The following is a 23,129-nucleotide window of genomic DNA, read 5'->3' on the forward strand; positions in this document are numbered from 1 at the left end:
GCCAGCCTAAAACATGCCGGGCTTCCCCAGCAGAAGGGTCCGTGACTGAGAAGTCAGAAAGGAGAAAGAAGTCAGATCCCGAAAGCTAGGAGCGTAAGTCTATAAGAAATAATTAGCCCTTATCATAAATAAAAACAAGTATTAGTATATTTTTGTTTTTATTCAATCATCTCCATTGTGAACTAGTGCTGATCAAATCCAGACCAAACTATACTATCAACCCTAAAAATACCAAGAATTAAATATAACTTCCAACAAAATTTCTTCTCAAATCAGTATTATTTAATCATATAATAATGCTTCATCCTAAGTGCTGAAGAGAAACTAGGAGTTCCCAGGGGAGTCGAAATGGCAATGAAGAACTTATGTTCATGCAGCACAAAATCCAATTTCCACTTCAGTCTTCATGATTTGGGGTTATACACAACCACTTAGCTTCCCCCGCTCAGATTCAGTCACTCATTCGATAAGATGAAAAATGTGTCCATTTTTAATGAAACCAATCAAGTCATTAATAAACAAAGTAAAGTGCAAATAATGCTGGAGCACCAGGAACTTGACGAGAAGCTTGTGGGTCAGGAAAGCTGAGAAGTGGGGCCAGTACACCTGTGAGCCAGAACACAGAGGGTTTTCTGAAGCTGCACACGTTTATCTTCCTTTCCTAATGTCAGGGAACCTCATTCCCAACTACTTCCCGCCCCCACACTGCCATAACAAAATTAAACATCATGAATTTCACTTAATTATTTCCCTACTCAAACGCCTTAATAAGTTAAAAAAAACAAATCTCCAAAAAGAAAAAATCTGGATACTATTGTGAATAATGTTATGCCAGTATTCCAAATTTTAGATGAAACGAATACATTAACAACTTAAAGAAAAAGACAACTTACTAAAATAGACAATAAATAGAAAATTTGAAAAGGGCCATATTCATTAAAGAAATTAAATAATAATTTACAACCTTTCCACACAAAAATTCCCCTTGTAATTCCAATACAAATCCAAGGTTTTGTGCATGTGTGGAAATTGACAAGCTAATTCTAAAATTTATGTGGAAATGTAAAATGTCAAAGAATAACTAAATATAATCTAGAAAAAGAAAAATTGGAGGAATTATACTGAAATATAGTAAGCTCCATCTTGTATAAAACTGCTGTTTCAAATCCTCTGCTATTGTTAGATAGTCCCTTGTCCTATACACTCTGTCACTTTAAGACAGTCTCTTATTCTATAAAATGACTTTTAGTTTGAATATAATAGAAAAAGATACACTTAACTGTCTGACCTTGCAAGCTAGTCATCTAACAAAATGGACTAATACCGATAATAATTCCCATATTCTTATGCCAAATGTTTGTTCTTTATGTATTCAAGATCACAAACTGTCTGTAACAATAACTCACACCGAGCTCTTTGTAATATCTGCAAACAAAGAAGCTGGAAGAGTATAAATACAGGAAATTTCCCATATGTGGTGCTCAGAGATTCGGAAGAGACACCTCCCTCTGGGCCACACACAACAAACAACTCCTAATTAATTGGCTCATTAAGGTGTCTTGTATCTCACTCGCTGATTTATGACAAAACATTTGGAGGCCCCAAGAGATAAGAGACAGGTGCCTACCCGCACCTACTCTCAGATGCCTGTGATGAACAGGCTCACCGCCGAGGTGCCAGGCCCTGAGGATCTCCAGGGGAGGTCCACCTGATGAAGTTCGGGGCCACAGAGATGCTTCTCTGAGCCAGACAAAGGACACCTGACATGCCGCTGTATTCTTTTGGAATCATCAGAAAAAAACCTTCAGAGGTAAGGGAATTCAAATTCGTTTAAAGAATTGAGTTCACTTTGCTGTTTGTTTGCTTGGGACTAGCCATTTTGCTATCCAGAATAAGGACTGGATGCAGTCTTAACTCTTCCAGTAGGTTCTCACCGAGATGTTGGTCAAGAATTTTGTTCTGGCCGGGACCAGTTTGGCTCAATGGATAGAGCATCGGCTTGGGGACTGAAGGGTCCCGGGTTCGATTCCAGTCAAGGGCATGTACCTTGGTTGCGGGCATATCCCCAGTAGGGGGTGTGCAAGAGGCAGCTGATCGATGACTCTCTCTCATCGATGTTTCTAGCTCTCTATCTCTCTCCCTTCCTCTCTGTATAAAATCAATAAAGTATATTAAAAAAAAAAAAAAGAATTTTGTTCTGGGGCGTGGCTACCAGGAGTGCCCCAAATCCATTTGGGGAGTTGGGCAGTGTTTCAGTTATCTGCTTAGCTCCCATTCAGGTTAGTCTACTGAAACTGTGTGAGTACAGATGTTTGTCTGAATTTGCATAATTATCTGTTCATTGATTGATCTATAAATACAAGTGTGAGAGCCCCCAGAAAAGTGAAAGCTACTTTGATTTATCCTGCACTTGTGTTGATTCGTCTGGCCAAAAACGTTTGATTTATTAAAGGCTGAATGCCATGATGATCTGCAAAGGTCTTAAGCAGTGCTGCTGAGATTTATTTTTTTCAGAGATGTTTGCTCTCTATGATGGAGGAAATTAGCCTACTTAGCTAAATTAGCCTACTTAGCTCTTCTCTGATTTGTGATTTTACTGTATTAGGTTGAAACTTTAAAATTCTGGGGCAGATTTAAAGGTATAAATTTGTAAAAGGCGGAAGATTTATGTGATATCTGAAGAGAAACCAGAGTATTAAAAGTTTTGTTTGTTTTGTTTTGTTTTGTTTTTTTTCAAATCTTGCCTTGGAAGTCTCAGCCTGCCAAAAGAGATAAGAAATTTATTCCTTTGTAAGGTGTGTAGCCTAGAGTTAAAACAAAGGCCAGTTAGGTTCCAAGATTGCTTGTAAAAAGGCAAGAAAAAAGTCTTTTCAAGTTAACTATTGCAACAAAGTAGTAAATTTCAAAGAACAAAAGAACTTGTTATTTATGGCTTTTCTTATCTCTTTTGGAGACTTCCAAGGGCAGGTTTTGCAAAAAACAAACAAACAAACAAAAAAACTCCATAGGGTGGAGAAATTTACAGGGCTCTGCCTATGCCTGTGACATCATACCCCTGTGGGATCAGGTCTAAACCAGCAGAATGACATCCCTCTCACAATCCAGGACTACTGGCTCCCAACTGCTCACCTGCCTCTGTCGGCCAGTCTGATCACCCCCTAACCCCTCCACTGCCAGCCTGATCAACGCCTAACTGCTCCCTGGCCAGGCCAATTGCCCCTAACTGCCCTCCTCTGCCTACCTGGTCACCCCTAACTGCCCTCTCCTGCCAGTCTGGTCACCCCTGTTTTCCTCTGCAGGCCTGGTCCCCCGACAACGGCCCTCCCCTGCTGACCTGATCTCCTCTAACTGCCCTCCCCTGCAGGCCTGGTTCCCACCCATTTGTCCTTTGCTGCTAGCCTGGTCCCCCCAACACGGTCCTCCCCTGCAGACCTGGTCTCCCCACAACTGCCCTGCACTGCTGGCATGGTATCCCCCAACTGCCCTCCTATGCTGGCCTGGTCACCCCTAACTGTCCTCCCCTGCCAGCTGTCGCCCCTAACTATCCTCCTCTGCAAGCCTGGTCACCCCCAACTGCCCTCCCCTGCTGGCCTAGTCTCCCCTAAGTGCCCTCCCCTATAGGCCTGTTCCCTCCCAACGTTCTCCCCTGGTGACCTGGTCCTCCCCCAACTGCCCTCCCCTGCTGGTCTGGTCCCCCCAACTCCCCTCCCCTGCAGGCCTGGTCCCCCCCCAAATGCCCTCCTCTGCCAGCTTTGTCACCCCTTAACTGCCCTCCCCTGCTTTGCCTGATTGCCCATAACTGCCCTCCCCTGCAGACCTGGTCCCTCCTAACTACCCTCCCTTGCAGACCTGGTCACCCCCAACTGCCCTCCTCTGCCAGCCCAGTCACCCCTAACTGCCCTCCCTGCTTACCTGATGACTCACAATTTCTCTCCTCTGCAGCCCTGATCCCCCCCGAACTGCCCTCCCCTGCTGGCCTGGTCACCCCCAACTGTCCACAACAGCCCTCCCTGCCAGCCATCTTGTGGCGGCCATCTTGTATCCTCATGGGGGCAACCATTTTTGGTCACATGGGGCTGGCCATTTTGTGTTGTGGAGTGACGGTCAATTTGCATATTGCTCTTTTATTAGATAAAACTAGAGGCCTAATACATGAAATTTATGCAAGAGTAGATCTTCCTTCCCCCGGCTACCAGCACCGGCCTCCCTCTGGCAACCAGGGCCTGGGCTTCCCTCCAACCGCCGGCAAGCACCTGGGACCCAGGCAGCCCTGGCTTCATCTGGAAGGTCATCTGGAAGGATGTCCGGAAAGACATCCAGTCTAATGAGCATATTATGCTTTTATTATTATAGATATATCTGGAAAAGGATTTATACCCACAATCATAAAGAATTCTAGCAATTAATAACAAAAAGACAACTCAATAGAAAAACAGGCAAGAGACTTACATAGGAATTTCAAAAAGATATTTAAATGACTCATAAACTTACAAGAGGTGTTCAAACCAGCAGTCATCAGGAAAACCCTAATTAAAATCATTATCATAATAAGCTACCTCACCAAATGTTCAACATTGTCAAGGATGTGGAGCACCTGGTGGCAGACACTTGTATAAACCAATACACTGCAGGATCTACTAAAGCTGGGCTTGCACACACCCATGATCCAAGTACTTCTAGCAAGTGAGATCCATTTCAACATGGAGGAATGGGGAGAGGGAGGAACAAAGGAGAAACGATAGCAACAAGCCATTTTTATTGCTTCTTTTAGGCTCTTAACTCAAGGAGGCACTAGGGTGGGTGGAACACAACAAGGTTCCTTCTGAAAAAGAAAAAAGAGGCTTCAGAAGAGGTACTTTATATACTGCTAAACCACTTGAATTGTTTTCCCACTTAGAGCCTATTCATTTTCTAGTTTAAAAAAATAATAGTGAATTTCAAAATAATAAATAAAATAATAATAAAGTGAATTTCAAGGAGATGGTTATCTCCAGAAGAATTCAAACATGTGGAAATGGAGAACTACAAGGTAACAAAAGAATTAATAGCAAGAGAACTATTAAACGAAAAATTCCTGGCTCTAAAGACCCATACTGTACATTTCTCTGCTACTTTTCCTAATTCCTCCTCCAATCCTCAGTGGGCTCCTATGAGGTTATCTCATAGGAAAAGAGAAATGCAACTGCAGGCCTCAAACTTATCCTCTCAAGGTTACTGAGTACTGGACAGCCTCATAGCATCCTAAGGGTAAATAAAATTGGATTATCATTCCCATTACACTATTACTTAGGAGAGTGATGTTAAAAAGAAAAATAAGTGTTTTATAAGAACAGTATTCTATACTCAGGTTCCTTTATTTCTATCCACGACTCTTCCTCTCAGATTATACTAAACCGGCAGGAAAATCTTAGAGATACAAAATATAATAGAGAAAGCCAGTTGGTTTAGAGCATTATTCCCATACATCAAGGTTGCAGGTTCAATCCACAGTCAGGACAACATATAAGAATCAATCAATGAATGCAAAATAAATGAAGCAACAAACTGATGTGTTTCTCTTCCTCCTCCTCCTGCTACCTCTCTCTCTCTCCCCCCCTCTCAAAATCAATTAAAAAAAATTTTTTTTTAAAGAAAGCCAGACACTAGCCTGTTTTCCCAGTGGTTAGAGCACTTGTCCACAAACTAAAGGGTCTTGGGTTAGATTCTGATCAAGGGCACATACCTGAGTTGTAGGCTCAATCCCCACAGGGTCACATGTGGGAGGCAACCATCAATGTGCCTCACATCAATGTTTCTCAATGTTTCTCTCTCTCTCTCCCCTCACCTCTTCCACTCTCTCTAAAAATCAATGGAAAACCGAAACCGGTTTGGCTCAGTGGATAGAGCGTCGGCCTGTGGACTGAAAGGTCCCGGGTTTGATTCCGGTCAAGGGCATGTACCTTGGTTGCGGGCACATCCCCAGTAGGGGGTGTGCAAAAGGCAGCTGATCGGTGATTCTTTCTCATCGATGTTTCTAACTCTCTATCGCTCTCTCTTCCTCTCTGTGAAAAATCAAAAAAATATATTTATAAATAAATAAATAAATAAATAAATATCAATGGAAAAATATCCTCACCTGGAGTGGTGGCCAGGGCAGGTGGAAAGCTTGGCTTCCTCTGTCACAGGGGGCAACCCTAGCCTGCTCTCTACAGCTCTGTGGCTGCCATTTTTCTTGGGATTTATCGTCTATAATTGAAACTTTGTAGCCTGGAGTGGAGGCCTGGGCCAGCCAGGATGTGTGGAAAGCTTGGCATCCTCCATTGCCAGCAAAACCCAAGCCTCCTCTTGCTCTCTATGGCAGCAGCTATCTTGGTTGGGGCTAATTTCCATACTTTCTATGATTGGCTGGTGGGCATGGCTGGTGCGTGTGGCTTGTTGGTATAAGGGAGTGATGGTTAATTTGCATATTACTCTTTTATTAGCTAGTATTTGGTCTATGTTCCTGTTCCTGGTATGGAGCTCCTAAGACCTTTGGAATTTCCAAAGTGATGTCTTTTATTATGATAATGAAGTGACTTTCAGAAAGCTAAGATTGGGGGCTGATTTCCTAGACCAGTGGTTGGCAAATCTCAGCTCGAGAGCCACATGTGGCTCTTTGGCTCCTCAGTGTGGCTCTTCCACAAAATACCATGGCCTGAAGAAGTGGCGTTAGAAGAAGTTTAAGTTTAAAAAATTTGGCTCTCAAAAGAAATTTCAATCATTGTTCTGTTGATATTTGGCTCTGTTGACTAATGAGTTTGCCGACCACTATCCTAGACCAAACGTGATTAGAGGTTTGGAACTTTTAATCCCACTCCCTGACCTTCAGAGAGTAGATAGGATTGGAGGTTGAGTCCAATTACCAATAGCCAATGAATTAATCAATCGTGTCTGTATAACAAAGACTCCACAATTACCCCAAAGGAGAGCTTCCTAGAGCTTCCAGGCTAGTGAGCACACAAAGGTTCGACGAGAGTGCCGTACTCAAAAAGCACACCTTATTTATGCATCGCTCCCATCTGGCAGTTCCTGTTACAGAGGAACCTCAGTTCTCAAACTTAATTCGTTCCAGAAGGTTGTTTGAGAAGCGATTTGTTAAAAAACCGAATAGTTTTTCCCTTAAAAATCACGTAAATTGAATTAATCCATTCCAGACACCCAAACAATTCCCTGTTTTAACCTTTCTTATATACAGTCCATGCCTAATGTACTATTTAATCTATAAACAAACATTTCTTAAATTTATCAAACCACCCCTACGAGCCTTAAACACATCACTTTAGCACCCGGTCCAGAGGTATCTTTCAGGTCAGCATGCAGCATCTTTGCTGGTTCATTTAGCACTGCCCCCAAGAAATGGCTGTCTCTGGCTCACTGCTTTTCACTTATACAAATCAACAAGTTTTTCTACTTCTTCAATTGTCTGTGATCAGTTTCTTTCACACTCTTAGCAACATTAGCACTCTAGTAGCCTCTTTCTGGTTTAAAATTGTGCAAATAGTTGATTTTGCCAGAAAAACAAAACAAAACATTCCCTCTTGTTTGCTGAGAGATGCTCTGTGTCATGCTGAGGTATCCGCTTGAAAGAGCCGTCAGGTAGAAAACCTGTTTCATTCGACAACTGAGACATTTTTTCTGTGAACAACTTGTCAAGATCCAAATTATTTGAAATGGGAGATGTTTGAGAAATGATTTTTTATAGTAAACAGATTATCTGGTAAGTAACATGTTTCTTTGAGTTCTATAAGCTGCTCTATCAAATTAACTGAACCCAAGGAGAGAGAGGTTGGTCAGAATTCTGGCAACAACCTGAACTTGGCCATTAGTATCTAAAGGGTGGAGGGGCAGTCTGTGGTACTGAGCCTTGAACTTATGTGATCCGATGCTATCTCTGGGTGGATAGTGTCAGAATTAGGTTAACTGGTTGGTGGTGCTAGGGGAAAAAACCCTCTTTCAACCATCACATACCTAAAATTTGTAAGTTGATAATAAAGCACCCACCTACTCTGAACCTGACTTGCCCATAATTCTTCAAATGTCTAAGTCCTAACTTTTTAACAGTCATGAAGAAGACATCAGCCTCTTCCGTAGTTACAGTAAAAAACCGTCTCTCAGTAATTAGAGTATTGGCCCACGGACTGAAGAGTCTCAGGCTCAATTCCAGGCAAGGGCATGCACCTCGGTTGCAGGCTCAATCCAAGGCCCGGGCTGGGGCGCATTCAGGAGGCAACTAATGGATGTGTCTATCTCACATCCACGTTTCTCTCCCTCTTTCTCCTCGTCTCTCCCGCTGTCTCTAAAAAATCAATGGAAAAACATCCTCAGGTGAGGATTAACAATAACAACAACAAAAAAGTAAAAAAAAAAGTCATGGGTTCAATTCCCAGTCAGGGCTCATGTCCAGGTTTCAGACTTCAGTAGGAAGTGTGCAAAAGACAGCCTATCAATGTTTCTTTCTTCCCCCCTCTCCCTACAATTAATAAAAACCTATTTTTAAAGAAGTTTCCTCATGCTCCTTTGCCCTAATCTCAGCTACCATTTTGCTTTCTGTGATTTCTATCACTCTAGATGAGTTTTGTATTTTCTTGAAACTCACAAAAATAGAATCATACAGTAGCTGTATATAACTGCCTTCCTTTTCTCAACATAATGTCTGAGATTAGTGTTATTATTTGCTATAAAATACGATTTTTAAATTTTTATGTCCCTACCTTTATAGCTTCTGAATGTCTTTCCTTAATTTAAAATATCTTTCTATCTCTTAGACTATACATATCATCTAAATACTATTATAAGATTATTAGTTATTTTATATATTTAAGAATTTAATTCATTTGGAAATTATTTTAGAAAATGAGAATGGGGGTCCAACTTTATTTTTTCTCAGATGTCTGTTTTGCCAGCATCATCTATTAAATGAGCCATCTTTTCTTCCCTGTGCCAAAAATTACCAAGAGATAGATACAGTATTTACCCAGATCACTGATCTTCATGTAAGTATTCCTATTGACAATACTTATCTCGTGCCATGAATGCTCAAAGATTTGTAGCAGACATGAAATTGCGCTTCTGCTTTTCAAACTGGTCCATAGCTCTGCACTCCCTTAGAATGAAGATCACATGTGGCCCTGTGACCCTCTTCAGCATCACCTAACACTGCTCTCCCTCACCTGCACTCCTACCACGTGATCCTTCCAGTTCCCCAAACCCTGGCCTTTCCTGTCTGCTCTTCACAGAAGGCTTCATCTGCTGGGGAAGCTTAGCTTCCCTACTTGCTCTTCCCCCCCTACACAAGCCCAGCCTTCGCTCCCTCTTCCATCAAGTCTGTTTCAACATTCTTTCTCAGCTGCACAGAGCGGACTGACTGCCCTACTCCCTAACCCCCTACGTTCCTCCAGATTTCTCCTACAGGCCTGTCTCCTCCCAGCACTGTGCACACTGAGGATTAGTAACTGTGTGCTTCTTGCTTCTTTCCCACTACACTGCTCTAAGTCCCATGAGGTCAAGGCCCATTTCTATTTTGTTCATACTCCTCCACATTTCCTTTCCTGGCTCAAGAAATACTGATCACAAAAGTCAGTAAGAAAAATGAACACAACTGAAGCATCCCAGCACAGCAACAGGAAAAAGTCACAGAAGAAATATGAAAAGACACATAAAACATGAAGATGGTCACTGCACTAATGACTTACAAAATAAAAAGAAAAACCTAAGGTATTTTTCTCCTATGAGATTGTAAAAAAAGAAAACTAAAACATGGGCCATTATTGGTCAAAATAAATTGGTACAACCTTTTGGAAGGCAATATCTATATAAATAAAAGCCCAGAGACCAGTATGACCAGATCGATCAGTGGCTATGATGCACATTGCGGCAGCCAACCAGCCTGATCTGGGCCCTGACTGGCCCCAACACCCCAATCGGGGGTGGGGCCAGCAGGCCAACTGCCCAAAGCCACTCCCCACCACTGGCCTGACCAGACCCATCCTTGCACAAATTCGTGCACCAGGCCTCTAGTAGTAATGTCTTCAATCAAGTAATCCCACATCTAGGACTATTCTCTAGGAACACATGAGTAAGCAAAGATGTATGTACATAGCTTTCTCTACAGCACTATCCCTAATAGGAAAACGATAAGAAACAATGCAAATAGCCACAAAATGGTTTTAGGTAAATAAGCTTATAATTTAGCCCTGTAGTGTTATACTGAAATGAAGAAATGAGTTATACCAATTTAAACAGATAATAAAACACTCCCCACAGCACTCACATATTCTGTGCATGCAATTAAATTTTCTGTGCGTCTCAAAAATGGAAAAGTAAGAGTTTTTTTTGTTGTTTTTTTTTTGTTTTTTGGAAAAGTAAGAGTTAATACTTAACAATTTTATTCTAGGTAAGGACTTGTACCACTGGATGCCCGCTACCAACAGAAACTAAGACCAGTTTTACAAACAGCTCTGAGGAGAACTGACACTTCCACTGGGAATTGTGAGATGAACTTGGTTTTGACTTTACACTTTTTTCCACTGTGTTTTTATGCTGCTTTGAATTTCTGGAATGAAGAAATGAGTTATACCAATTTAAACAGATAATAAAACACTCCCCATAGCACTCACATATTCTGTGCATGGAGTTTAAATTGCAATTTTTTTTTAGAAAGCAATCACACTCTACAATCAAAGAACTTTAAAACTGTGCCTGCTATTTGCCCGGGTAATTTCAATTCTAGAAAGTGAATTCAAAAGAAATTCAGATATGTTCAGTAAGTATATACAGTGGGCAAAAATAAGTTTATAGTTGTGATTACCCAAAGCAGTTTATTCTTGTATTATTAATAATAACTGTATTATTTTCCATATAAACAATTGTAAACCTACTTTGCCCCACCTTGTATTACCCTCACTGCACTTTTCTCTAATAGGAAAAATCTAAACATCTCACAACATGAGTTTCATATTTTGTGATGTGGTATGACTTCATGAAAAAAGACTATTTGGAGAAAAATGTACATCTAGTGCTGTCCATCTTCTCTCACCCACTAACATTAAATACACACAGAGCAAGGACTTTTACTCACTGGTTATTACTAGTTTAGAACAATGTCTAGCATATAGTAGCCACTCAAAACCGTACAAAGTGAATGAATTTGAGTAATCCAAGTACAGATAGAAAAGATTCTAGCTAGAAATATAGTATAATAGAATCACATAACCCATCCATTTACTGAGATCAACTGTCCAGCAAAACAAAAGAATGACATCATGTCAATGATGCACTGGCGGCTCTGGAATGAGAACGGATCTCACAGGGTGGATGCCACACTAGCCAAGTGTGATTGTGATATTTAAAGGAGGATTTTTAAAATACAATATGCCCTCTAAATATAAGCCAACTACTGGCTCTGCAGCTCCACCCTAGAAATATTAAGCTGCTCCAAAGATGGGCTTTTTAAAAGGATTCCCAAGGGTAATTTTGACCACACAGAAACCCTGCCTTAGAAGATAACGTCAGAAACCAGCCTTTCCACCTCTAAATAAAATGCAAATCTACATTATGCCACAGTGATAATCTCAGATATATCTGGGATATGAATAAGCAGTTCCCTTTTTATTTATTTTATAATATTTCTACGATTAGTAAATTGCTTTTGCAGTAAGAAAAACGCTCTGTACAATTTTTTATTAGTCCACAATAGTCCTTCCTACATTTATCGCGAAATGCTAGGTCTGGTTTCAATGCTCCTCTGCTTGACCTTTAAAACAACACTACTTTAGTGTATCATCACTTGCTAAAAAGTTTACCCATGCAGCACATTGTTTATTTTATCCTATTGCTCTATGCTACTTTAAACAATTTCTTAATAAGTATATAACTCAAGTTACATATATTTTCAACGAGAATAAGGCCATTTTCAATCAAGAATCACTTAAATGTCTAGGAAATAGAAAATAATGTAAGTTCCTTATTGACATGAAAGCTTTTTAAAAAAAAAAATCCAAAATAAGGTACCTGAACATCATAGAGTGCTACAATATTTTCATGCTGAAGTTCCTGTTAAGAAAATTAAGAATTCAAAATATTTGTATTTATTCTAATAATGTTAATATATCTCAATATGCAAATAAAAATTAATTTAAGTACACACACACACATACACACGCATATATGTTATTTCTAGTACACTACAGTTCTTTTAGTAGATTACAACATTCAATCTACTAGACAGTAAGAAATGTGCCTCATCAAAATTTACTTGGGGCCCAAATATTTTTTCACCACTACTGTTTTTTAGACTTTTAACAAGGTATTCTCATTTACAAAATAAATGTCATAGTAAGTATGACTATTGACTTTCTGCTGGTCTCTTAAATTTAATATATAATTTCTAACAGCAATAGGGTCATGAAATTCCAAAGTGCTTCTTAAAAGCACATTATGCCCTTGCCTGGTGGCTGTTAGTTGGAGCATTGTCTTTGCACAAGAAGGGTTTCAGATTCAATTCCCGGCCAGGGCACATACCTAAGTTGAGGGTTCGATCCGTTTGGGATGCACACAGGAGTCAATGTTTCTCTCTCAAATCGATGTTTCTGTTTCTTTCACTTTCTCTCTCTCCCTCCTAACTGACTTTTCTTTTTTTAGGGAAGAGAAAGAGAGACATCAATGTGCTCAGACCCAGGAATGGGAACGGCAACCTTTCAGTGCAGAGAAGACACTCAACCAACTAAGCCTCACTGACCAGGCCTTCCCCTATCTAAATCAGTAAACATATTCTCAGGTGAGGATTAAAAAAAGAAAAAGGCCCTGGCCGGTTTTCTCAGTGGTTAGAGTGTGGGCCTGCAGACCGAAGGGTCTTGGATTCAATTCCCAGTCAAGGGCACCTTGGTTGAAGGTTCAATTCCCAGCTCCCTTTAGGTGTGGGTGGGAAACAACCAATTAAAGTGTCTCTAACATAAAATGTTTTTCTCTCTCTCTCCCCCCTCCTCCTCTGACTTGTTCATTCTCTCTAAAAATTAATGGGAAAAATATCCTCACTCCTTGGGTGAAGATTTAAAAAGAAGAAAAAAAAAAGTCCTAGCCAGTTGGCTTAGTGGATAGAGCGTCCATCTTCGGAGAGTCCCGGGTTTGATTCCGGTCAAGGACACATTCCTCGGTTGCAGGCTCCTCTCCAGCCTGGGCCCTGGTCAGGCTCCTGCAGCCAGGGAACCAATCAATGTGTTTCTCTCACATGGATATTTCTCTCTCTTTTTCCCTCTCTTCCAATCTCTCTAAAAATCAATGGAGGAATATCCTCAGGTGAGGATTATAAATAAATAAATAGAAAAATGTTTAAAAGAAGCATATTATTTGCAGGGAAGAAAATAGTGTAATTCTTTGCTCAAAGAACTGTCCAAAGCCCAGCAGTGTTGATGAAAACTGGCATTCCAGGTTCACAGCAGTCTGGGACACACTGGGTTAAGCACACCTACACCAGCCTCTTCACTGCATCACTTTCAGGCTTTCTTCAATGAGCCACTGCTCTGAAACTCTCCAAGAAGTACTTAGTAAGGAGCACTTATCGGACCCTAGGACTCTTTTTGTCCTTAAAGCATCTCACTGGGATAACATTGCTTGTGAGTGATCTAAGGAAACTAACTTTCTTCAATTTGCAAGGAAAGTAAGATTGCAAGCGCACCCAGTTCTCCAACTGTCTCAGGAGAGGGATCACCAGGGGAGGTCAGTGATGTATAAGGGAGGCCTGCCTCTCTCCAGACAGTAAGTAACACAACAAACAGGGGTAAGAAGGAAAGAAATTAGGAGTTTTCACAAAAATCACTCTAAGCATTAGACAAGAACCAAAAACACCTATTTTTAAAAAAAATAGCTTCCCAGTTTCAATGTTTCAAAAAACTGAGCATGCAAAAATAAGAGCAACAGGTGAAAATTCTCAATCTTGAATCCAACTACCAAAATTACAGTGTGTCATCATATATTCATTTATTTTAAAGTAAGTTTTAACCCAGTATAAAATATCACATAAAGGAACATACCTTTAAGATTTTAATTTCCTTCCCAAGCAGTATTTGTGATTTTGACAAGTTCTTTTTATTAATACTTTTAATAGCTACCTCCCAATCAGTTTTCTGAAAAGAAAAAAAAAATAGTGTTACTTCTGGAAATTATTTAATGGAAATAATTCAATGGGGGAAAAATCTATAAGCTTAAAGATGCTTCTTAGCAAATTCATGTACAGCACTGAGGGGGGGAAAGTGGAAAAGAACCAACAACTGGAAAGTGATTTCATGACTTACAGTGTAACAGCTCATGTCCTGCAGACAGCCACTAAATGATAATATGGAGATCACACAGTAACCAGCGGTAGGTGGAAATGAGAACACTTTACAACTATTAAAGTTATGGAGAGTAGCGGATAATAAAAGAAGGTAGTATGTTTAACTGAAAACAGTATTTGATAGCTTGGCAGGATTAAGCAGTGTTTTAACTATTTTTTTTTCCTTGAGTTTTAAGTGATTTTCAAAACAAATGAAAAGCAGCATTTATCATTTGATCAGATAAGCAACAAAGCCAGCCCCTTGGCAACAATCAGAACTGCCAAACCCTCTAAGATTATGTCCACTCCCGAAGTGACTTTCCAAATTCTCTAAATTCTTAAAACCTTGTATGACCCTAATTTTCAAAACAGGAAAAACTTAAAAACAAACAAACATAAAAACAGCTGAACCTGCTTTCGAGTTTATTTGGGCTGGAAAAGGGAGCGTACGATCATCTTTCCCACTCGGACCCCGCCTAGCCAACCCCAGGCGCCCGTCGGGGTGTGGAGGGACCCCTGCAGGGACAGGGGGGACCGAGTTTGAGAAAGCCTGGGGCTAACGGAAAGCAGCCTGCGCCCCGCGGGGGTGCGATCTCCGCCTCCCGGTGCCCAGTGCTGGCCCCGAGGGCGGGTTCACACCGAAGGTGCGTCCACCCAGCGCCGCGCCGGGCCCGGTGAGGTCGGCGAAGGCTCCCCCGGCGCCTAAGGGGCGCGCGTCCCCCGCACCGTCTGGGCGCTCGGACCCGGCGCCGACCCGCCGGACGGGGCAGGTGGAGCGCTGCCCGGCGCCGGGGCCGCAGAACACACCCCGCCGGCACCTGCCAACACGCGGGCCGACGGCGCGCATAATGGCAGCGCGGTCACCGGCGGCCCCGCCCGCCGCCCTCGGGGCCCGGCCCCGCTGCTGCCGCACGGGCGGGAGGCAGGGAGGCCCGCGGAGGCCCTTCGCCCGGCCCGGCTCACCTGGCGGTGCCGCCCCCGGAAGACCACGGCGAAGGCCCCGTGTCCCACGAGGTCCCTCTTGCTGTACTCGAAGTCGCCCACCACCTCCATGGCCTCGGCGGGGCGAGCGGCGGGATCAGCGCCGCGGGGCCGCCGGCCGGGAGCGCGCCCGCGGGCTGCGGGGTGGGGGCAGCCGCGGGCCCAGGAGCCGGCGCACGCTCATGCCGGGAGGCCGGGGCGGAACGGGAGAGGCCGCCGCGCGCGCGGGGCCGGGGTCAGCGAGGCCCGGCCCGGCCCCGGCCGCTCCTCATGCGGCCGCCGCGGCCGCGGCCGCGGCTCCCTGGCGAACGGCCCGGCGCACCCCGCCCGGACGGTCACTGGTCGCCCGCGGAGCCGCGCGCGCGCCCGGGAGAGGTGCGGGGCCCGGGCCTCCCCATCGCCGGCGCGTCCCGCTGCCCCGACCCTCTCCGCGCGGGCGCCGCGCCGCCTCCGCCCTGGGACCCACACGGCCGCGTGGCCCTCGTCCCCGGCCTCACAGCGGCGCCCCGCGCGCCGCTCCCGCACGGCCCGCCGGCCTCGCGACGTCACGCGCCTGGTGACGGCGCACGCGGCCACGCGCGCTCCCTCCGCCAGGAAAAGGAGTGCGCACTCCCGGCGGGCGGCGCCTGGGCGGTGGCTCCCGGGCGGTGGCTCCCGGCCGCCCGCGGCCTCAAGGAGGAGGGGACTCGCCGTTCTGGCCACACGCCTCCCCCCCGCCCCCAGCACAGCTTTGAACTCCAGCTGTCAGCGGGGCTGGAATAGCTGGTGCGTGCAGAGCACAGAGATCTAGGGCACAGGAGCACGTCTCCCGGTTGCCGGTTGCCTGCTGCGCCCCCTGAAACTCTTAGGTCCTAAGGCAGTTCCATTTTTGGTGAATCTTCTGAGGTGATTCCATAATGCTTTCTCCAGTGGCTACGCCATTCTGCACTCCCACCAAAAGCACCCTGTGTTCTTTGCAGCCAAGATTCAGAAGCAGCCCAAGCATCCATCAGCAGAGGAGTGATAAAAAGTTGTGGTAATTTACACAACGGACTACTATTCAGCCCTAAAAAAGGAAATCTTACCCTTTGCCACAGCAGGGATGGACCCGGAGAGCATTATGCTAAGTGAAATAAGCGAAAGACGTGTACCACGTGATCTCATTCATATGTGGAATCTAATGTACAAAATAAACGAACAAAATAGAGGCAGACCCATAGATAGAGAGCAGACTGACAGCTGTGAAAGGAGCAACTAAGGGGGTGGACAGATTGAGCAAAAAAGAAAACTGATGGACACGGAAACAGTGTGGGGGCGGGGCAGGTAGGAGGGATTAAAGGTGACCCAGGGAGACTTGGAGTGGTAAACGCACGACCCCGTGTACAGGTGATGTGTTGTGGAGTTGTGCACTTGAAACCTGTATGATTTTGTTAACCAGTGGAACCCAAATAAATTCAATAAAAAGGGAAAAAAAGAAAAAGAAAGGAAATAGGACACAAAATAATAAAACTATTAGGAAAAGAGTCTCAAGGTCCAGACCATTCTTACTAAATGCTATTCTTGCTAAGTGTAAATGTAGCACAGTATTTTGCAGACCAGCTATAAACAGGATAAGATTGACAGGAATCCAACCTGATTAAGAAGCCAACTGCAAAGAAGACATAAACATGTGATTAACCAAGTTAAGCAATGGCTGGCTTCCCTCCCGCAGGCAGAGCGTGGGATGTGAATCCGGGCTCCTCCTTTACTTGCTGCAAGTAAATAAAACTTCCTTGTGACAACCACATCTCATTTTTTAATAGAGGGCACCAAATAGTGAACCCCTGAGTTCAATAACAAAACCAGAATGAATTCTTACCATTTTCAGCAGCATGGATGGACCTGGAGAGCATTATGTTAAGTGAAATAAGCCAAGCAATGAAAGAAAAACACCACATGATCTCACTCATTTATGAAAAATAAAGAACATTATAACCTGATGAGCATAAAGATAGATACAGAGGCAGTAAAGCATGGAACAGACTGTCAAATCACAGCGGGAAGACGGGAGTGTTGGGGAGTGGGGAAGAGATCAACCAAATGACTTGTATGCTCACATATAAGTACACTGATGGACACAAGACACTGGGGGAGGTGGAATGAGGGCATAGGATGGAGTAGGAGAGGCTGGGGGAAGGTCAATGAGGAAATAAAAGGAGATATATGTACTACTACATGTAATACTTTAAACAAAATTTTAAAAATTAAAAAATCAGAAGTCATGGTGCTCAAACTGCCTTCTCTCCCTCCTCCCCCTCTGTGTGTACTGCCCAGGCCCCTGAAGAGATGGTATAGAGCGGGGATCATGCACCTTTTGGGATGCTATGGTTTCTGTAAGAAGCTGAGGACAGCTCAGAACCCTCTTCCCAGAGTCACGTCTGCTCACGCAGACTCAGTATTGTAGACAGTGGCTCTAATGAGAAGTCCTGCTTCCTTTCCTGCTTCCCAGCTTTCCGAGTCCTTTCAGTTTGACCTCAGGCTCACCCTGAGTGAGAGCTTTCTTTTCTACCTGATTACGTTTCAAATGCAGGGGAACTCATTTGTCAACTTACCCTGAAGGGTAATTAATAAAGAATAGCTTGAAAATGTCAGAAAACTCAGGCTCCATGCTATACTGTATGCTCAGTGGGTGACCAGGCCTGCAAGGGAGGGCAGTTAGAGGCAATCAGGCTGGCAGGGGAGTGGTTAGGGGTGATCAGGCTGGCAGGCAGAAGTGGTTAGGGGCAATCAGGAAGGAAGGCAGATGAGCAGTTGGGAGCCAGCAGTCCTGGATTGTGAGAGGGATGACTGACAGCAGGCCTGGGTCCCACCTAACTGCTCTCCCCTGCAGGCCTGGACCCTTCAACTCCCCTTCCCTGCAAGCCTGGTTCCCCTCAACTCCCCTCCCCTGCAGGCCTGGTCCCCTCCTCACCCCAAATGGGCAGTCGGACATCCCTCAAGGGGTCCCAGATTGGAGAGGGTGCAGTCTGGGCTGAGGGACACACACCCCTGTGCACCAATTTCATGCACCGGGCCTCTAGTAATTAATATACAATTTTGAACTGTTTATATTTAATGTCATCAGAATTATAATCCCACTCAAGGACACCAGGGAGATGTTTAAGAAGTCACAGAGGCCCTTAATTCAGACCTGCATCACATCTTGTAAGCACAGACCAAGCAATGGTCCCTTGGCACACCACTGCTTTAAAAGAAAATGTGCAGCTTACACACTGACTTGTGGCTCATTACTGAGCAGAGTTGTACGGGGAGCTTTGCAGAGGAAGTATTTAGTTAGGACTCTATCAGTAGCAAATAACCAACACCAAATGTGCTAAAGCAAAAACTAACAAAGGAATGTGGATAAAGACACAGGTGTGCACCTCAGTCTCAGAGCCCACAGAGGGGGATTGCTCCTGCAATCCCTGGTTCCGCTGCTTTCGCTTCCATGCGCCTTCGACAAGGATGCAAGCACTAACAGGGGCCAGCCTCGAACCCACATTCTTGGCGGGACCCAAGTGGCCTGCTGAGGTGAGGTGCACTGAGGGACTTTAACCATGTGTCTCCCAAGGGCGCCGGCTCTGCTCACACCGGCCGAGTGTGGGGGTTCAAGTTGCTCTGCGTTCCCAACACTTGGAGCGCGGTCAGCCCTTTCACCCAGTTGGTGGCGTTGTGTTTGTGTGTCCCAGTCTCTGGGGATGTGGTGAAGGGGAACTGTTCTTGGAAGAACCTCTCACACTGTCCTCTGGGTGCTCGTGAGGTCAGGGTTGTAGGGGTTCTCCAGAGGAGGTGCCGGGCGAAGGCTTAGGGAGGACAGCAGGGCTGCTGCTCCTCCCTCCCAGCCCAGCACCCAGTGCTGAGAGCGGCCTCAGTGGTCTCAGGGCTTTCCCTCTGGTCCCTGGCCTCTGCTTTTCCTGCCCCGAGACCACACGCAGTTAGAACCCACTAGCTTCCTTCTCCAGAGGCCTGCAGTCAGGACCCAGCATTCACTTCCTCCTGAACCGAGTAGCATATGGGTCAGCAATTCTCACCACAGTGGGGAGGGAAGGAAATCTGTTTGCCGTCTTGGCAATTACACAGCTATAAAGTCCTCATGGTCAGAGCGGCCTCTAATGAGGAACCCAGGTCTGCACAAATGCTGGATCTTCATTATGAGAGCAGACTGCATAGGGTCCAGAGAGGAGGCAGGGCCGAAAACCCCAGCAAGCACGCGGCCCCCTTTGGAACTGGACCTACTTCCATGCAAAGAGCACTGCGGAGACATGCTCTGGCCTCTTCCGTGTGGCTTCCACCACTAGCCTGAGCTTCCCAGATGTTTTCATCTCAGAAACCCTTCTCATTTAAAATATATATTTTTTTCATTTTAAAAATGTTTTGAAGATCTCCAAATAACTTTAGTTTGTGTGGGTTTTACCTATTGACATACACTGTATCAGAAGTTAAAACAAAAATGCTTGCCCTGGCCTGTTTTGCTCAGTGGATAGATCATTGGCCTGCAGACTGAAAGGTCCTGGGTTTGATTCCTTTCAAGAGCACATACCAGGCTGAAACCAGTTTGGCTCAGTGGATAGAGCGTCGACCTGTGGACTGAAAGGTCCCAGGTTCGATTCCCGTCAAGGGCATGTACCTTGGTTGTGGGCACATCCCCAGTAGGGGGGGGTGCAAGAGGCAGCTGATCGATGATTCTCTCTCATCGATCTTTCTAACTTCTATCCCTCTCTCTTCCTCTCTGTAAAAAATCAATAAAATATATTTAAAAAAAAATAAATAAGAGCACCTGCCAGAGTTTTGGGTTCAATCCCTAGTGGGGGTGTGCAGGAGGCAATCAATGATTGTCATTATTGATGTTTCTATCTCTCTCTCTCTGAAATCAATAAAAATGTTTTTTAAAAACATAAAAATGCTTAAAATATTTTTATTTAAAAATAATACACATTAATATTAACATAAATTACATTTTACATGTAATTATCCTATATAATAAAATAATATGCTAAATGGTCATCACTCCAACACACATGGGCTGTTCAAAGATGGCTACCACAAGATGGCAGGCAGGGGAGGGCAGTTATGGGTGATCAGGCCTGCAGAGGAGGGTAGTTGGGGGCAACCGGGCTGGAAAGGGAGGGCAGTTAGGAGCAATCAGGCCAGCAGAGAAACAGGCTGGCAGGCAGAAGTGGTTAGGGGTAATCAGGCAGTCAGGCGATCGGTTGGGAGCCAGCAGTCCTGGTTTGTGGGAGGGATGACTGACTGCCTGTTTAGACTGGATCAGGCCTAAATGGGCAGGAGGACATCCCTCAAGGGGTCCCAGATTATAGAGGGTACAGGCTGGGCTGAGAGACACCTCGTGTACGAATTTCATGTACCAGGCCTCTAATCCTATATGCCGTATTTTTCGGACCATAAGACGCACTTTTTTTCCCCCAGAAGTGGGGGGGAAAAGTCCCTGCGTCTTATGGTCCAAATATAGCCTACACATATACTTTAAAAAAAAGTTTTTTTACTTGCCCGGCTCTGTGTGGTCTCTGTGTGCTTGCCCGGCTCTAAAATGGTTCTAAATGCTGCTGTTTACTTTACAGGGTTGATTACATGTGTTTATGACTGTGATGTTGGGTTTTAATGCACATAAAATATTTTAGGACACTATTTGTTTCAGAATCTTTTTTTCTTCATTTCCCTTCTCTAAAAACTGGTGCGTCTTATGGTCCGGAGCGTCTTATGGTCCGAAAAATACGGTAATAAAAAGCTAATATGCAAATAGACTGAACAGCAGAACAACTGAACAGCTGGTCACTATGATGTGTGCTGACCACCAGGAGGCACACGTGGAACATGGTTGATGTCAGCAGCAGGCAGCAGAGTGCAGAACATGGCAGGCATTGGCTGGGGGGAGATGTTGGAGCAGGTGAGCAGGCAGGGCCCAGACCAAGGCCAGTCACTGTCATCAGGGCAAGCCTCTGGTGGTTACTGAAAATTATTTGCTCCTATGTGCCACAGTCCCGCCCGGCACTCGCATCTGCTGCCGGTGCTGGCCCTGCTCGCACCCATTCCCAGCACCAGAGCCGCAGCTTGCATCCACTATCAGTGCCCAGCACCATCAGGGGAGGTGAGTGGCGGCTGCCAGCCCCATCGCACCTCAGGCTTCTCCACCTCCCCCTGCTCTTTTTATTTTTTTTTAATTAATTATTTTATTTTTTTACATATTTTAATGATTTTTTTTTTGCCCCCCTCCCTCCCAAATATCCCCTCCCTCCCCAGAGTTTTATGTCCATTGGTTGTACTTATATGCATGTATACAAGTCCTTCGGTTGATCTATTATCTCTCCCAGATCCTCCTCCCCTCCCCACTGTAATTTGACAATCTGCTTGTTGCTTTACTGTCTCTATATCTATCTTTTGGTTCATCAGTTTATAATGATCTTTATTATCCACAAATGAGTGGTGTCATGTGGTGTTTCTCTTTCATTGATTGGCTTATTTCACTCAGCATGATGCTCTCCAATTCCATCCAGGTTGCTGCAAATGATGAGAATTCCTTCTTTTTTATGGCAGCATAGTATTCCATTGTGTAGATGTACCATAGTTTTTGGATCCAATCATCTGCTGACAGTCACCTAGGCTGTTTCCAAATTCTAGCTATTGTAGATTGTGCTGCTATGAACATAGGGGTGCATATATCCTTTCTGATTGGTGTTTCTAGTTTCTTGGGATATATTCCTAGGAGTGGGATTACAGGGTCAAATGGGAGTTCCATTTTCAGTTTTTTGAGGAAACTCCACACTGTTCTCCACAGTGGTTGCACCAGTCTGCATTCCCACCAGCAGTGCACGAGGGTTCCTTTTTCTCCGCAACCTCGCCAACACTTGTCGTTTGTTGATTTGTTGATGTTGGCCATTCTGACAGGTGTGAGATGGTACCGCATTGTTGTTTTGATTTGCATCTCTCGGATAATTAGTGACTTTGAGCATGTTTTCATGTGCCTTTTGGCCTTCCTTCTGTCTTCTTTTGAAAATATTCTATTTAGGTCCATTGCTCATTTCTTAATTGGACCATTCATCTTCCTTTTATTTAGTTGTATCAGCTGTCTGTAGATGTTAGAGATTAAAGTTTAGGGGTGTCGAACTCAATCAGAGAAGGGGCCAAAATCTAAAATCCAGCCTAAATCGCGGGCCGAATGGTTTACTGAACAGTCATAAACTGTCATTGTGATGGAAACGCAGCGGAGTGGCCTGGCGGGATGGATTTGGCCCGCGGGCCTTGTGTTTGACACATGTGGATTAAACCTTTATCAGTGGTGTTATTTGCTAATATGTTCTCCCACACCGTGGGCTTTCTTGTTGTTTTGTTGATGGTTTCTTTTGCTGTGATTGGGGCAGCAGCCACCACTCACACCCTCTGATGGCGCCGGCTCTGCTTGCACCCGCTGCTGGCCCAGAGCGATTGGGGTAGGTGCCAGCAGTGCATGGGAACAGTGAGGGCAGGAGCAGGGCTGCTGGCAGAAAGGACTTGGGGCTGTGGTGGGAGGGTCCAGGCAGGGGCACAGAGGATGGGCTGAGACCCAGTCCTGTGTTCACCACAACCTCACAGCCCACAGTTCCTTTCAAGGTGCACTGGGCCCCTAGTGAAAATATAATAGACTTTTGAAACAAAAAAATTTAGTTGGATGTTGTTGTTTTGCATTTTTGCAAGTCTTTTATATCTGGCTAAATAGAAGACAGCTGGATTCTCATCTGTTTGGATTTCATCTGTTGTTTGGGCTGAAAAACATGAATAAATTCTGGGCTCCACTATATATAATAGTTGGAAAAGGAAGGAGTGTTTTGAT

The 23,129-nt window shown here is 44.5% G+C and overlaps 1 protein-coding gene across 7 annotated transcripts in view; it reads right to left on the reverse strand.

Annotated features, from left to right (window-relative positions):
- The window catches only part of ULK2 (unc-51 like autophagy activating kinase 2), a 114,284-nt gene extending 98,430 nt beyond the window's left edge, over nt 1-15,854 (reverse strand). For 2 of the 7 annotated variants that reach the window (XR_006742521.1, XM_036451912.2), the window contains exons 1-3: nt 15,290-15,850; nt 14,046-14,138; nt 12,028-12,069 (exon numbers count right to left, since the gene is read on the reverse strand). Coding sequence is in view for 5 of the 7 variants with exons in the window: in XM_036451912.2 (XP_036307805.1) it covers nt 12,028-12,069; nt 14,046-14,138; nt 15,290-15,379 (225 nt within the window). In the remaining 2 variants the exon portion in view is untranslated. Of the gene's footprint in view, nt 1-12,027; nt 12,070-14,045; nt 14,139-15,289 lie in introns of all 7 variants that reach the window. The other 5 variants (XM_045586510.1, XM_045586509.1, XM_045586512.1 and 2 more) reach the window with 3 other exon arrangements.
- Nucleotides 15,855-23,129: the final 7,275 nt, after the last annotated feature.

The sequence above is a fragment of the Pipistrellus kuhlii genome, unplaced genomic scaffold (assembly GCF_014108245.1).
Source record: "Pipistrellus kuhlii isolate mPipKuh1 unplaced genomic scaffold, mPipKuh1.p scaffold_m20_p_23, whole genome shotgun sequence".
Classification (NCBI taxonomy): Eukaryota; Metazoa; Chordata; class Mammalia; order Chiroptera; family Vespertilionidae; genus Pipistrellus; species Pipistrellus kuhlii.